Raw genomic sequence first — 17239 nt, forward strand, 5'->3', positions numbered from 1 at the left:
GTAAAGCTATCAAGCCGTATATAATTTTGCTATGGGAACCCAGTGTGTATTCAGCTGGTGATGCAGAAATCACATTAATATGTTTTTATGTTTGGTCCTGATTTGCTGTCAAAAGTCTGTTTACATTGCTGGAACTGCAGCTAAAATAAAACTCAAAGAGAAAATGGAATATGCCTTTGGTATTTATCACAGAGAATATTCAATCAGCAACATTAACTTCACTTTGATTTGGCCAAAACTTAAAGGGATATCCTGCATTATGGGACAGTGTGACTGTGTTAAGTGTGTTGAAGAAAACTAGAGGGCTGTATTACGGAGCAAGATTAACTGGTTAGCAAGACATGTTGAGTCTAAAGTCAGATTTTTCACTCTCACAAATGTGGTCTTTCTTCCATCCATTGCTGCATTCCATCACTATTTTGAGGGAGAAATAATGCCCCAAACATTGCTTGCAACAACTCTGACTGATTTAAAGTAATACGAACAAGCCAGAGATTTCTGTAGCTGTATCGCGGGATGAAGGTGCGGTACAGTTAAAGACATTGCTTGAACAACTTGATAACATAGTTGTGGCAAACAAATCTATTTAATCACTATACTCTCACATTTAAAAGCTGTACTACTTTGCCGAAACCCGGGATCGAACCAGGGACCTTTAGATCTTCAGTCTAACGCTCTCCCAACTGAGCTATTTCGGCCTCAAAAGAGTAAAAAAATACACCATAAAATTGTGTATATGAAGAAAGAGGCAGACATAGTTTCATTTGTTGCTATGTTTAGAGAAGAAGCAGCTAATGCCACAGGTGTCATGTTAGCCTTCATTTAGAGAGGATGACCCAGAATGCAGCAGCACGTCTGGTTACTAACCAGCTAAAAACAGCCCATGTCACCCCGCTGTTCAGATCGCTTCACTGACTTCCAGTTGCTCCCTGCACAAAATTCAAAACTCTGACATCTGCATCCAAAGCTACAATGAAAACAGCTCCCTCCAACCTGAACTCTGTCATTCAGGTCTACCTCCCTCCTGCTCTCTACGCTCAGCCAACAAAAGGCCCCTGACACAACCACCACAACAGGGCCGGTCCACAGCCAAACTCTTCTCCTCTGTGGTGGAACAAGCTACCAAACTCAGTTCAATCTGGAGAATCTCTCTCAGTCTTTCAGAAAAGACTAAATACCCAACTCTTCACTGAACACCTTTGCGCTTGATAGACTGGGGAAAAAAAACAACCAAAAAACATCCTATTACGTCTGCACTGCCTGTAGGCACCATGATCCCATTATCACATTTGAACTTGTTTTATAGCACTTATCCAGGTTGTTTTCTCCTGACTAGATCCTTGCTTGTGTTGCATCTACTCTCAGATGTACGTCGCTTTGGATAAAAGCGTCTGCTAAATGAAATTGTAGAATGGTAGGATGATGGTGTGGTTCAGTTAGACCATTATATACTACAGAACGGGCTGACAAAGCCAAAATTCACCAGACTCAACTTATAAATAAATCTCCTGTACAGAAGTTAATCCCAGTTGACTCAATAAGAGCTCTGGTTGTCACTGTGACTGATGTCTTTTAACCGATAACAACACTCTTCCAGTTGTGACCACTATTGGGGTGGTTTTACCTATCATACCTGCTTAATGATTGTCCTAATATTGGCCAAAAATTAAACAAAAGTATAAGAAATTCTCACAAGGCATGTCTTTGATTGGCACCATACTACATACAATACATACTACATTTTAAAAGCTCTTATTGGTGCCAATCACAGGACAAAAATTCAGCACCTTAGGGTGAAAAATAAAGATTCTGTGGTTGGTGGACTATAGAATTAGGCAGAAAGAATGGCATTTTTGATCAAATTTACATTAAAAACTATAACTGGTTTGGATAATTCTATCAAAGCAGAGTTGTACCGCTGAAGACCACACATACAGGACTCCTACAGCTACGTTGTTTATCAAATGATGGCACTTCAAAAACTGCTCCACAGCTGGCATGAAGAAAATAACCCCAAGAATTTTTCATTCAAAAACTAATGTTACCACTGACTTCAGATTTCATACATTGTCAACTCAATCAATATTCACCACTTTAAAAAAATCTGGTAAATTAAAGACGACCAGCCATGGAGAATTCAGTCAATTGAGGCAGAAAGACACTATCATGTTCAGTCATTAAACAGCCGCACTCTGACAACTTTTAAAAGCGACACCAGTCTGCCGAAACCCGGGATCGAACCAGGGACCTTTAGATCTTCAGTCTAACGCTCTCCCAACTGAGCTATTTCGGCCAGTACAACACGAAACATACGTCATAAAATTCCCTATATAAAGTAAGAGCTCTTTCGTGACTTACAGGCATTGATTGACAGGCAGCTATGAAAACGCGCACAGGACTTTTCACAAGAATTAAATTCAGTTAAATCAGACCAGACCACACAGGTTTTACCTTACCTCCATAAAAGCCGCGGTCAACATAAGTCTTTACCACTTTCACTCGTTGTTTTTCGGTCTATTTTCACTTGCATTTTGCAGTCTTTTGTAAACACGATGTGTGTTTGTTGATTTGAAGCGCAGTCGGTGATTGGTCGATTTTACTGACGTATCAGAGGGAGGTTGAAAATGGATCTGAGCATCAGATTCGTGTTGGGAAAGACGGAAATGCGCAGTTGGTTATGATTTGCTTTCAAAAGACTGAGCAGCTAACATGACTGGTTTTTCAAATGACAGGCCTCCGAACGTGATTGGTTTCCAACTGATAAAATGCCTAACGTGATTTTGCCTCCTCTGTGTGGCTGAGGGAATACATTACACCTGAACCCGGTCACCACGTCTAGCGATAAACTAAAAGCCAATTAATTTTTTAAACAATGGAACGTCTAAAAGTGACACCAGTCTGCCGAAACCCGGGATCGAACCAGGGACCTTTAGATCTTCAGTCTAACGCTCTCCCAACTGAGCTATTTCGGCCTTGAGAACATGAAAAAAACGTCAGAAAAATATATATTAAGAGTAAATATACATGCAAAAATGCGGTATAAATGTGATTTGTTGTTATCGACATGGTTCCCCATCAACAGGTCACTAGCGGAGACATTAAATGGTCACTCAGTCCAACAAAAAACAAAGCATAAAGATAAAGCGACTCACATTTTATTTTAAAATAGTTCTATCTCTATAAAATCCACATTATGAGACTGGTTCTGTGTTTGTGTCAGAATTCACAGTTGCTCCGGAGCACGGATTGTCAATAAAGAGCTTTGGACGCACAGCACGTTACTAAAGAGCGCGCCGTGACGTCATCGCGTCGGACTGAATGAAGCGTCATCCTTTCTGATGTAGAGCGGCACGGCGGCCTTTCTTCGCTGCTCTGCATTTCCTCCCGTCTTACCGCTCTAACCGCTGGATTTCAGCCCATTTTGTATTTAACCATGACACGAAGGTGGACACTTTTCGCCGCCTGCCTGCTCCTTCTGGCGGCTGTAAGCTCGGAGGTTTCAGCGAACGGTTTGGTGAACGAGGATGTGAAGCGGACAGTGGACCTGGGCACTCATCTGGCCAAGATCACTGCGGAGATCGTGCTGTCCAACCAGGGACACTCCTCCGTTCACAGCTTTGTCTTGGCTGTGGAGGCTGACCTGGCCCCGCACCTGGCCTACATAGGCGCTTCAGTGAGTTTAACATCAATGAATGAAACACCGCCAACGCCTCTACCTGTAACCGGCTAGCTAGCTTTAGCATGTTAGCCACTTTGTAGTAAGCTAAACACATCTTGACTGTGCAAAAACGTGCAGCTCGTTTGTTTGTTTTGTTCTGGGGAGGTGAGGGCAGTGGAGTTGCAGAGGTTAACAGCATGTCACCTTAGAAAGTTGTAATATGTTTATTGGATGCATAGAAACACAGCTACTAGCTATGAAATGGGATTCAATGCGCTGCTGCGAGCAACGAGCTGGGAAGTCAGTTAGCCACAGTTAGCCAGCGGTGGCTACTATCGCAGTTCTGTGTTGCTAAATGCAATGCATTCACACCAGTTCGTGGAGTGCAGTGGGTAACTCAACCCAGATTGGATCAACTCAGTTTGACTTGCTAACAATGTGGATAACAGTGAGTTAACTTCCGCAGGGCTCCACGCTGTGTCAGCGGCTGAATGACACGTATGCGCTGGGCAGCTCACTTCCGTGTGTGGCTGCGCACAGGCCTGCCCCCTCCAGTATGAATGAAACTCACAAAGCTCAGTTAGGACACAGAATCAGAAGCTACACGCGATTTCTTCTGCAGATCATCATCCGTTGCATTATAAGGCTCAAACATTACTTAGATCTTGCATGTAAGTCAAGTCACTGCAGTTGACTGTTAGAAAACTGTTTTGACACAAAGAGTGGCGCCTAGAAGATGAGCCTGGTGTCAAAATGAGACCTTTCTTTTGCTTCATTGGACCTAATAGTTATCCCACAGGATGATATGATCCTTGAAAGTTTACCCAAAATGCACTTTGCAAGGTTTGTCCAGTGGATTATCAGTAAGCGGCGCTGATGCAATGCTTGTATCTATTACTCTGTCATAGACATTAAACTATCAAAAATATTATATATAGCATGATGCTGATGCTTAAAGTCTGTTTTAGAAAAAATCGTGCTAAACAAAGATTAGAAGTTAAACCTAACACCTGCAGTGGTCCTACAGTTTATTGGGTTGCAGTTTTTGCAGCACTCTAAAGTGTTTTTCTCCTTGAAAATATCATGTTCAGCTGTATTGAATGTATGCAAAGTGGAAAAATAAATATATGAACTTATGTGATTAATGTGCAGTAGCAGCACTTTGTACCATAATGAATGGGGGGAGGTGTTTTCATTTCAAAGAGAGCATGCTCAAACAGCTGTGTTTTCTCAGGTGAAGGGTGATGAAGAGGAGGATGGCACACTTGAACTTGAGCAGACAACAATTCAGGGCCAAAGGTAAGAGATCAAAATTATCATCTAAACATATTTAACAGTATAAACTGGCACACAGTATTCTTGGTCCATTTGAATGTTCAAAGTCCCAAACTGAGTGAACTGATTAAGAAGTATCGGAGTGGCGTTTCTGATGAACTTTTGCTCTGCCTTTAGCTCCAACAGTCAAAAAGTCACAACACAAACTGTCTGTTAAACTTATTACTTACAGTCCATGGCTTTAAATATGCAAAAAATAAAATAAAAACATTACAATCATTTTAAATATTCATCTCACACTTGCTCTCTGTTATCTGTTGTCCAACAGTGGGGAGTTTTACAAAGTGCACCTGCCGTCCAGTCTGGCTGCAGGCGCTCAGCTGAAAGCGAAGGTGGAGATGACCTTCAGCCATGTCCTGAAGCCCTTCCCCACACACATCACCCAGGCTGAGCGTCAGCTGGTCGTTTTCCAGGGGAACCACTACCTGTACTCCCCATATCCCACTCGCAGCCAGACCACGCGCGTCCGCCTGGCGTCCAAGACCGTGGAGAGCTACACCAAGCTGGGCAACCCCAGCAAGACCGATGAGATCATTGAGTACGGACCTTTCCGTGACGTTGCTCCATTCAGCGAGGTACAGCTCTGACCACATTTGAATAGCTTGGAGCGAAAATGCAAAACAGCTGCTAACAAATTTGAATATGCATTTGTTCTCTACTGTCCAGGATACAATGAAGATCCACTATGAGAACAACACACCCTTCCTCACCATCAGTAGCATCACTCGCACCATTGAGGTTTCTCACTGGGGCAATATTGCTGTGGAAGAAACCATCGACCTGAGGCACACAGGAGCCATCCTGAAGGGCCCGTTTTCCCGTTATGATTACCAGCGTCAGTCAGACAGCGGCATCTCATCTGTCAAGTCCTTCAAGGTTCGTTGTTTTACAGAGAAACCAGTGACTTGTTTTCACTGTTTTGGTGATAATTATGGTGACCATAATTTTTCTCTTTAACAGACAATCCTTCCCGCCTCGGCCCAAGACGTTTACTACAGGGATGAGATTGGCAACATCTCCACCTCCCATCTGCAGGTTCTGGATGACTCGGTGGAGGTGGAGGTCAGGCCTCGCTTCCCCTTGTTTGGAGGCTGGAAGACCCACTACATCATCGGCTACAATCTGCCTAGCTATGAGTACCTCTACACCCTGGGTGAGCGGATTTCTCATATCCCTAAGGACAGAATATTTGAGGCAGACAGTTAAAACAAAGTCAATGTCAAGGGCTGTTTCAGCAGGGGAGATGCTTCCTGTCGTGATAATTTGAACATATCCTTCTGAATCACTGAATCCCAGGATGTGTTTGCTTATATGTCGTGTTATTTTATGTCCCAGGTGACCAGTATGCACTAAAGATGAGACTAGTTGACCACGTGTACGATGACCAGGTCATCGACTCCCTGACTGTGAAAATCATCCTGCCAGAGGGAGCTAGGTAAGTGTTCGCAAGCAAATCTACAATATGCAGATGTTTGCAGTGGTTGGTGTTGATTTCTCTTATTTCCTCATCTTGTCTCATCAGAAACATCAATGTGGAAACTCCTTACAAAATCACTCGCATGCCAAACCAGCTGCACTACACATATCTGGATACTTTTGGTCGACCAGTGCTGGTTGCCACAAAGAACAACTTGGTGGAGCAACACATTCAAGATGTTGTGGTAAGATGAAGTGTAAAAAAAAGACAAATTGAGCCATATTATAGCAAATACATACAGCATGTAAATGATATGTAGCAGCTGATTTGCAACAAGTTTGACTAATATAACATGAAGTTACAATGGTGTTATTAAACACTGTTGTAACTTATCTAGATAAACCTACTTGTGCAACAGTTCACTGCCAGTTTTCTATGAAGAGCTATTACAATTCTACAGTTTCATTTAGCTTTTATCCAAAACGACGTAGATCTGAGAGCAGATACAACACTAGCAAGGATCTAGTCAAAAAAAAAACCAACCTGGATAAGTGCCATAAAACAAGTTCAAGTGTGATAATGGGACCTTGGTGCCTACTTACCGCCATGTTTTGGTTTCCATGAGATCTAATGAATCTCACCATCTTTAGGTGCTGCTTAAAGGGATTCATAGATTTAGAGTTTTTAAGTTCATAATGCATTTCTCAATTTGTAGTAAACAGGTGCAACACTTCACTTCAAGAGGCTCTGCCTAGCAAACATCATATCAGTTTCTGACTTAATTCATCAATTATGGATGTCTTTTGCACATATCTTGATATTTTTATTTTGTTCATTAATATATAGTGTGAATATGATAAGAAATATTGAAACTGTTTAAATCTGAATTAACAAACCTCCTCTCTGATCCCAGGTTCATTATAACTTCAATAAGATCCTGATGCTGCAGGAGCCTCTCTTGGTTGTCGGGGCTTTCTACATTCTCTTCTTCACTGTCATCATCTACGTACGTCTGGACTTTGCCATCACAAAGGTAAGACAACACTTGCGTGTCTCTGTTGGCCTCATTAAGCTGCGAGTCTGCATACTACTACATTCATTTAGTTCTGGTCAGTGTTTTGAATCCGTTTTCACTTCTTTCATCTCTGCTCAGGATCCAGCTGCAGAGGTGCGGATGAAGGTTGCCTCCATCACAGAGCAGGTGCTGACTCTGGTCAACAAACGTCTCGGTCTGTACCGACACATGGACGAGGTGGTCAACCGTTACAAGCAGTCCCGCGACACAGGGGCGCTCAACAGCGGCCGGAAGACTCTGGAGGCCGACCACCGCGCTCTCACCAACGAAATAAGCTCGCTGCAGGCCCGCCTCAAGGCAGAGGGCTCCGACCTGGCTGATAAGGCGAGTGACATGGGTGTTGCTTGTGAAATGTTGCAGGTTTTTATGACAGTGATGCTAACTCCTCTGTCTGTGTTGTCAGGTCGGGGAGGTGCAGAAGCTGGACGTCCAGGTGAAGGACCTGGTGTGTCGCTCCTGCCAGGAGGCGGAGAGGCTGGTGGCGGGTAAAGTCAAGAAGGAGGCTTACATCGAGAGCGAGAAGACTCTGACCAGCAAGAGACAGGAGTTCGTCAGCCGCATCGACAGTCTGCTGGACGCCCTCTAAACTACTCCTAGCACACACAGACACACAATACCCTTCGACAACAAAAACCGACTGTTTGTATGAAAATTAAATGAAATGTGACTCATGCCTACACATTTTTTTTTGTACCATCTTTGCATCCAGACATGGACTATAAACATCTCGTCTTATAGTAGTGATGAGTTTATCCAAACACTTGTGCCTTGTGATAAACTTAAGGTCACTGCTTGCTCAGCTCTTGAGCAGCCACATCACAACTTTTTGTTTTTCAGCTGAGCTACCCGTAAATGGAGTCACATTTGGTTCAGACTTGACTCTTTGTTTTCATGCTAAAAGCTGGAGTCTTTTTTTCACTCTGAAGTATGTATGGTTAAGGGACTGTTTTTGAAATTATTAGTTGATGGGCCCACATGTTTTCGGTCTCATGTCTTTACTCACATATACTGTATTCTAAAACCTAATCCAGTAATGAGATCATGGTCTTTTTTTTTTTTCAATCTTACCTCTTTTGCACTTACAACTTTTTTTCTACTGGCCCACGACTGACATTTGTTTTTGAACAAATTTGAAGCTCTGATTCTGTGTCATCCCAAATTCTTGTCTTTAATGTTCCTCACTTGTATTTTCTACATTTTGTATGATTTTTATGTTTGTTTTTTCCATTTTTGGCTGTGAGATTAAAGAATACAAGAGATTAGACTGTATGCGAGGAAAGACATGGAAGATGGAAAACATATCTGTGAAATGGGCAATGATATGGAAAGCTGTCGAATTTGAAATAAAGTTTTGAGAAAGTCACCTTTTAGCATGTTTATTCAGATTACACAGCAGCTATATAAAGACAATGTTTTGGTCTGTGGTTGCAGTTGAATAGTCAGATTTTTCTTAGTAAAATGAGCTGGAAGAGCTGGTTGACTTCTTTGTTTGCTGAGGAAACGTGCTTTAATGCTTCCTTTTTAAAACTCATTTAGCAGACGATACACTGGTACATATTTATACAGAAAATAATGCAGTTCCATACTTTGCAGCAGCAACGGTCAAAGCAATGCACCGTCCATGACCCACATCCACTGACATCCACTGACACGTGATTGTTAGGTTCTATTAGAACTGCATTTTTTCCCCTCTGTCCTTCATGACATTTTCAATGGATCTCAAAGAAAAGTCTTTAGAAACTGCTGTTGGCTTAACCCAGGTCTGCCTTTTTGACTGGTGCTCTAGTAAATCTGGGGAAGCAGTACCTTTGATTCATCAGAAGAGGGCGTGCTTGGGTCAAGAAGCGCCACTTACTTACACTAGAGGCCCTTTTTTTTGCAAAATCCTGAACAACATCACTTCACTGCATTTTTACGCTGTCAGTACCATTGAATACTCTGCTGACAAATAAAAATAAAAATATGTCCTCTGAACATCCCAAAATAAAAAGGAGCAACATTTGCACCGTGACTAGTCCCTCTTTAAACACTGGCACCTCAGAGGGAATTTCCTGCACATTGTTGCGCTCCTCGTTTCAGAGAAACCCCACCTATCTGCCTCTCCTCGCCCGTCAGCGGAGCAGCTGACCTGCCTCGATCGCAGTCTGAGCCCAGGACAAACACAAGGGTCAGTCTGAGGTCATCGCTTTCCCTCTGAGGTCACCAGAGGTCCCGGCAGGTCATTTCCTGCTCCATAATAACAGCCCGGTTCCCCTCACAATGACAGCGCTCACATATTGTATGCGCCATACAATAATCATTCTGAAAATACACAGCAGGGAGAAAGTGAAGACAATGTCTGTTAGCACTGATGCTCAATGCTGGTGAAAGGCCACACAATAGCATTTCAGTTTGTGTGTTTGTATTTGAGTGGAGATTTGGAGCAGTGAGAGTCACAGAGTCTCATTCTCACAGCGGAGAACAGCAGGAACACCTCAACACCAGAGACTGAGCTCACGTCTGCTCTGTAACAACGCTACCAGGACACACTGAGACACACAAAAAACTGCTGGATTTGACTAAATACAATCAGACCTTAAAAGGTTTTTCAGAAGAAATAAATGTCCTGGAAAATATTTCTTTCATAGAAGATGAACCAGAATTAATTGGTAAGCTCCAGCTCGTCTGCTCTCCATTTTCAGATGAACTCCTGACATCTGACAGAGGAATACACTGATGGTGGCTCGTTTTTTAACACGGCAACAATTTTAAAATAATAATTTCAGCAGGATTTTTTGAACCAGGGTCTGGATTCATCGGGTTGCTAAAAGGATGAAATTTAATGTACGTAAAAAAGAAATAATCTTTTACCTTTACTGGGCCATGGCACTCACTACAGTTCTGCAGAGTGACACAGTAATCATCCACATAGTTTCCAATGAACAAAAGCAGCTCAGAAACATTGATGGATTTGACATTTTGTGAAGCAGAAGGCCCTGCACAGGCACTGTATCTGCAAGAGTTTACGTTATTTTTGTTCTACAGTGTAAAAAGAATGTTTTTTTTACTTGGGCATAAAGTTTGCATGTAAAAGCTAGTTGTGGAATTTATTTAGACCTACATTTAAGAGACTTTCAGAGGACTCTTTAGTTGGTTCAGATGAGATCTAAAATGGCTACAGTCACAGGAAAAAGGTTAGAAGAAAAGACTAAATCTGGCACTAGGTTTGTTTCCAAACAGCAGAATCTGACAAGTTGAGAAAAAAGGCTTTAAAGTGTGAAGGCTTCTGGCTAATTTGTAAAACAAATATAAAAATTGTAAAAGGTTAATTTTACGTATTTTCAGTGCAATGATTATAACAGGCCTTACATAAAACCTGTAACACACACACATATTTACATTTTGCAAATAAAACACATTTAATCCTCTTGTCCATTTCAATTCAGAATTTACAAAAAAAACCCATAAATATAATGAAATATGACATTTAAATGAAGGTTCTCCACATGAAAGAAGGTGAGTTTCACTAGAGATGTGACTCTCCTCAGCTGAGCTACTTAGCAGAACCAGTTTATTACTTTTTTTCTCTGTTATGATTTAAGATTTAGCTTATTTAGCTTTAAAAAGCATAAAAATTGATTACTTTCAGGAAAATGAAAAAGTAAGGCTACTTTACTACTGAGTCTACCATAACTTGCCATTAGATTTTTACCCCAAATTATACAGTTTATGAAGTCATATTTTAAAATATGGTCAGAAAGTCAAAATCTGTTCCGTTGTAATCAAATCTGGCCAATCCAAACGTGATGAATCATGTGCCACTCGATCTGCTATCACCTGCCTTTTACGGAGGCATTATCGAATGCGACTGGACCTTAAGGCTTAAGTCGCACATCAGTTTTATGATGCATTTACTTCCCCATATGACTGCCGCATTACTGAGCGGGCGATTTCTTGTTGTGGCCGATTGGAGACCTTTTGGTCTTTACAGTTCTAGTCCAGGATATGATTACCGGTTGCAGAAGAGCTGCGGTTTATCTGTTGATATGAACCGAGCAGAATACTGTTTAAACCGGAATTCATGTGCAGCACTGTATCCTGATGTGGCAAACTGTATGTGTGTGCATGTGTGTGGCCTAGCCTGTGTGTGTGTGTGTGTGTGTGTGTGTGTGTGTGTGTGTGTGTGTGTGTGTGTGTGTGTTTGAGGTGGATGGTGGGTTTTGTGCAGAGTGTTGGACTGGTTGGGCCATGTGGTTGAGCTGTCATGGTCCCCCTCAGGCCTCTCAGGGTTGATTATTATCTTCCTTTCCTGAAGTATAGCAATGATGCAGAGTGTGTTCTTTCTTTATCTGCCAGAAATAATGAATATGCAAAAAAATGTGGAGTCAAACTAGATATCGGTTGAAGGTGTAATCCACAAGTCGTGGGCCTTGTGACGTGGCAGTGATTGATTACATTGAGGGCTCACCTGCAGTACTCTCCCTCTTAATCTTTCCAGCTCTAAAATATACACACAATCACACACACATACACACAAAGACAGAGGCAGAAGTCACCAGTCAGGGAACAATATCCTGCTCAGAAGACCCTTCACAGCACACTCTCATAAATCACCGAGACAGAGCCACCACCCTCACTGTCAGCATGTTATTATGCACACTCTCAGGTCCACGTTCCTCACGACACACATTCATCCAGTCCTGCTACTCAGCCATAAAAGGATGTCATCAAAAAGAAGAAATACGAGTCGAATCTAAACGCTAAACTCGCCCTCAAACACACACCTCACCTGCATTGACTCCCTCTGGCTCTGCTTAAAACACACATCATTACAACGGGAGCTCTGTGTGCCGAGGCCCTCTGCACCGGCCATTCCTCAGTGACAGGGTGCTGGGAAGAGGGGATGAGAGGCTCCGAAGGGCGAGGTGAGGGGTGGATGAAAGCCCCGTGGCTCAGGTCCTCCGGCTCTGTGTCCTGTGCAGGTGGCAGGTGTGATGTGGCCGGGTGCAGAAGCGTGAGGGCGAGGAAGAGGAGGACAATGAAGGGATCTGTAGCCCTCGTTGCAGCTGCAGGAGGCGGGGAGGAGCAGGGCTGACAGATAAGACGGTCCGACAGTCAGAGGAAGGGAAGGACAGTGTGGGGAGAGCAGAGATGGAGATGGGACTTCAAACAGAGGATTGGGCTCTGAGTGCAGAGAGACACATTCTTGTCTGGCATGGAAGAGGTGGGGATGGAGGGGCATCAGGAAAGATGGCTGGCACAAAAAACCCAAGAACCAAAGACCACAGTCGTGTTCCTCCTGTGCAGATGTTTACATCGCGCGCACTTTTGCACAAATCCTCTGTACTCTCCCTATATCTGTGTGCATACTGATGTCAACCTCCCTCTCTGTATGGATTTGTATTGATGAGACAGTAATCCCCTTCCCTTGCCGCCCTTGTGTGCAACTGTCCACAGCTCCCACTAAGACCCACTGATCTCTGCCACATGGCGCTCCATCAAAGCACTGATGGTCATGCCTCTCAGGGCAAGTTTTGCCAAAAAACGCGCCCATGTGGCTCATGTATGTCCCTCAGTGCAGAGGATAAGCTGCAGATGAAGGTCTAACGCTGCGTTCGACTTTGTATCATCTCGGATCACAAGAAGACAAGTGAAACAAAGCTGCCCTCTGTTAAACAGCACTCTCCTTTGAGCGTGTGCACAGACACATACACGTTTCCTACTTTCTCTATCGGACCTGATTAGAGTGACAGGGGCACTTCCCATTGGCTGTGAGAGTGGCCCTCTCCTTCCCAGGGCAGCCAATTTCCCCTACTCCAGAGCTGATAGGAAACTTTGATTGTCCACTGAGCTCAGGAGAGACAAAGAGATTTTTCCTCTTGCAATCCACATATCGCTCCATCACATCTCTTCCTACAATATCCCTTCCCACTTGCTCTCTCCTCCTTTCCTCTGCCATCTCTCCATCTTGAATTTTCTTGCCTTATTTCCATGAACCTACACTCACTTTCTGTTGTGGGCTGCAGATTGTGAGTCCATTAAACTGGCACTGACTGCTTTGATGGGCAGGAAGCGTCACTTCATGTGGTGACATCTGCATCCTGTGACACAATCCTACACCATGTACAAGATGTACTCTCTTGGCTTACCACTGTCCTCTAACAGCATTAATCTGTGAACACAGGCAGATGCTACCAAAAGCATTTGCATACTGGTGTGTATTCATATTGGGTGTGAAGTGAACCCAGAAAGACGGGGGCCGTCAGAATAAGCGAGGCGTCTAAACATGTGGAGAGAACCAACAGGAAACATCTCCCCCTTTCTCTCTGGCCCTCCCTGAGAACACACTTCCTGTCAGCACTCCTCTAACGTCCTGTCCAGCCACCGGGAATCCCAGCTGGAACATTCCAGCTGTGCTCTGGTCTCCCTCCCTACTTCATTATTACAGTTTCTTTGTTGCTCAATCCTTCAGAGACTTTCATGCAAATACAGTGGATTCAGAAAGGAGCACACAGACCCCATCACTTATGCACAACTTATTGTTAAATGGAAAAAGTTACCATTATTATGCACTAGTCTGCACAAATTTATAGATTCCTAATGACAACATGTGTTTAGATGTATTTTTAAATTCAATTTAAAAAAAATCAACAACTGAAATCTCTTATTTACACAAGTATTCAGATGCTATGCTATGACAGTATGAAGTGTTGTCTGATGCGCCTTTTTAGCTTTAGTTATCATTCAGATGAATCTAGAACTTCATTGAAGTAAAGCCAAACAGTTAACACTAAAAGTCATATTGAAGCATGACCTCTGTGATAAAGCTACTGATCAGGGGAAGAGTTTAAAACCATCTAGAGCTATGCGTGTTCCCAGGGGCACAGTGGCTTCACTAACTTTGAAAATTATCCAGTTTGGAACCATCAAGACTCTTCATGGAGTTGGCCCTCTGCCGAACTGAGCAACCACACAACAACCACACTTAGTCAGGGAGGTAACAGCAAGCTTACAGTCACTAAGAGAGCTAAGCCCTCTGTACAGATAGGAGAAAATGCTGAAAGGCCATCTCAGTACTAGTCCATCAATCAGGCCTTGATAATAGCTAGACAGAAGCCATGCTTGAGTAGAAGACATGGGACAGTTCACATGGAGTTGTCCAAACTGCATTTAAAGGAGTCGAAAAGATGAGGAAAAAGATTCTCTCAGTCCAAATCTCAGCTTCTTAAATAAAACTCCGAGCGGCCACCACACACTGCTCATTATATGGCAATACCATGCCTAAGGGTGAAAGCATGGTGGTGGCACCGTCATGTTATGGGTATGCTTCCAAGCAACAGTGGCGACACTCAGAGCTGAAGGAAAGCATGAGTGCAGACAAAGACAGAAAAGAAAACCTGAAGCAAATATTCAAGACAACACTAAAGTGAGGACAAGGCTGTGACTGTTTTTCAGTCCAAAGCCCAACCAAAGACCAGACTTAGACCAAAACTGAACATCTGTGGAGAGAACGGAAGATGGATGTCAACAGACACTTACTTCCCGCTAAGTGTGATGGAGCTTTGGAGGATCTGCCAGGAGGAAGAGGATAAACTGCCCAAATCTGCTTTTGCAAAGCTTTTAAAGACTTACGGAAGAAGTCAGGGTGGTTTCTACAGAGTACTGAATTAAGGTCTGGACTTTTTTACTGTAACTCTTAGTTTTACCTTGACCTGGATGACTGAGAATCCACTCAGATAAAAAGCATTAAGGTCCTGAATTCTTATGTAAATTAATTTGCAAAACTGTCTACTAACATGTTTACACTTTGACATTACGGGTCATTAATCATCAAGTAAAGACCACAACACAAGTGCACAATGGAGATCTAAATGCTTTCATATATGCAGCAGCTGCTCCTGCACTACATCACCCCATCACCAGGGGTCGCTATATAACAGCACATTATGACTGTCTCCCTGCAGTGTGAAAGCGGCCGCCTGAGTCCTGGGGATAAGGCCTACTGGGCTCTGCTGTCTCGTCAGAGGGCTCTCATTTACATCAGTATTTTTTTTTTTTTTTTACTGCCGGAAAAAATGCGCAGCGCTATTAGTCTAATGGCATTAAATGAAATGGCACATGCATGTTTATGAATGTGCCCTCACGCTGGGGCCATATGGCGGAGAAAAAAGGCAGGTTTGGTGACTTTGTGTATGACCTTTTCGGAAAGAGAGCTAATCCCGAGCTATAATAGACTCCGGGACCGATATGGAAAACTGCTGCACCGTTATCTCGGTTGTCTAGGAGACCATCAGAGCACCGGGGCCGGTGGAGATGCCACGGTATTAAAAGGGGAGTGTGTGCTTGTGTGCGTCTATTGGAAAAAAAATGTTTTCTTTTTGGTCATAAGTGTCACTCATAAATGCTGCATTACATCTCGTGCTCGGTTATGGACGTGCAACCATTTTCCTGCTTCACAGCTTAGAATTTCTTCAGTGCGTAAAAATGGTAAATGTTATTTTGCAGACAGGAAAAGGTCGGTCATGAGAACAGTGAACCAGGGGGCCGCGCTCTGGTCGTTATTCGTTAAATGAAACTGCACTCGCCTGACATCAATTATAAAATTTAGGATGTGTGCTACGTTTTAAATTGTAGGGGATATACTGTTCAGCTGAATGCCACAGCAGTTAGTTTAAATGATAACACGGGCCTGTGAAGTGAGGCCCGTTCCTGCAGAGAAGTAGGCCTACTGACCAGACAAAAGTGAAATCAGAGAAAACTAACGGTGCATGTTAAGCGGCTTATCCTGTTGTGGAACTGAAGATAATGCTTATCATGTTTCGATGTGTTTATTAGGACGGAATCATTTTCACAAGTGCAGTTATGGCTGGAAATTGAGCGAGCACTCTTAGATAGTCTGGATTTTTAAAAACCCACATATAAATACATATCCATCAATTAGAAACTCAAGTCAAGTTAGTTAGTAAATATGTGACTATATTATATAATCGTCTAAAAGCTCAAAAACAACATGATTCTGCAAAAGGCGGCCTAAATTTAAAAATGGACATCATCCATCCTAAAATAGATTAAACCAATCAGACAGATAGGCATCATATCACAGTGATGTACATTTAATATAGCTTGTATTGATATGTAAAGTGTGTGTACCAATGGTCTGGCCAATAATGTCCCTCTAACGCCAAATAGAACCAAATATTGGCTGCACCGCTGCAGCGCGTAAAACGTGTAAATATGTCTCATTCCGTGCGCCTATCTGTCTCTATCAACCTGCGGGATCTCCCCCCCCACAAATGATGCATTAGATGCATTGAATGTATTTGTTGTGCAAGTTTGAAAAGGCGGCGATAATCTGGGAGTGAGAGATAAGGAACACCAATTTATTCAGCAGCACTTTGGACCCCGCTTCCAGCCTCGGTCGGTGCTGACACCCCCAGCAGTTTGCTGATAACGATTAGGCCATTTATTATCTTCACAGAGAACAAAGATTGCGTGGTGCCGATGAAATATTACCCCTGGTAATAATCAGAAGGAGAAGGGCCCTGGCATCTAATGCAGTGTGCATATAATATCTTTGACGAAAACCGTGCGCGCGCACACGAACACACACACACACACACACACACACACACACACACACACACACACACACACACACACACACACACACACACACACACAGTGTGCAGTCTGTGCAGAACATGTAGAAAATTGATTAACAAAACAAGTGCAAGTAGACACAAATATAACATGAAGCTGCACTGAGAATGAGATT

General features: G+C 43.0%; 1 protein-coding gene and 3 non-coding genes across 4 annotated transcripts; 1 reads left to right on the forward strand and 3 right to left on the reverse strand.

Annotated features, from left to right (window-relative positions):
* Positions 1-625: 625 nt before the first annotated feature.
* On the reverse strand, positions 626-698 carry trnaf-gaa (transfer RNA phenylalanine (anticodon GAA)). Its single transcript has one exon. It is a non-coding gene; the product is annotated as a tRNA-Phe (tRNA).
* A 1522-nt stretch (positions 699-2220) lies between these two features.
* trnaf-gaa (transfer RNA phenylalanine (anticodon GAA)) lies at positions 2221-2293 on the reverse strand. The gene has a single exon. It is a non-coding gene; the product is annotated as a tRNA-Phe (tRNA).
* Positions 2294-2899: 606 nt separating this feature from the next.
* Positions 2900-2972, reverse strand: trnaf-gaa (transfer RNA phenylalanine (anticodon GAA)). The gene has a single exon. It is a non-coding gene; the product is annotated as a tRNA-Phe (tRNA).
* Positions 2973-3324: 352 nt separating this feature from the next.
* On the forward strand, positions 3325-8848 carry rpn1 (ribophorin I). Its single transcript, XM_023299334.3, has 10 exons — positions 3325-3673; positions 4893-4957; positions 5262-5568; positions 5660-5869; positions 5954-6146; positions 6329-6428; positions 6516-6654; positions 7324-7443; positions 7564-7809; positions 7889-8848. The coding sequence occupies exons 1-10, from the start codon at positions 3434-3436 to the stop codon at positions 8069-8071; spliced, it is 1803 nt and encodes a 600-aa protein (XP_023155102.1). The 5' UTR covers positions 3325-3433; the 3' UTR covers positions 8072-8848.
* Positions 8849-17239: the final 8391 nt, after the last annotated feature.

This window comes from Amphiprion ocellaris, chromosome 5 (assembly GCF_022539595.1).
Source record: "Amphiprion ocellaris isolate individual 3 ecotype Okinawa chromosome 5, ASM2253959v1, whole genome shotgun sequence".
Taxonomy (NCBI): domain Eukaryota; kingdom Metazoa; phylum Chordata; class Actinopteri; family Pomacentridae; genus Amphiprion; species Amphiprion ocellaris.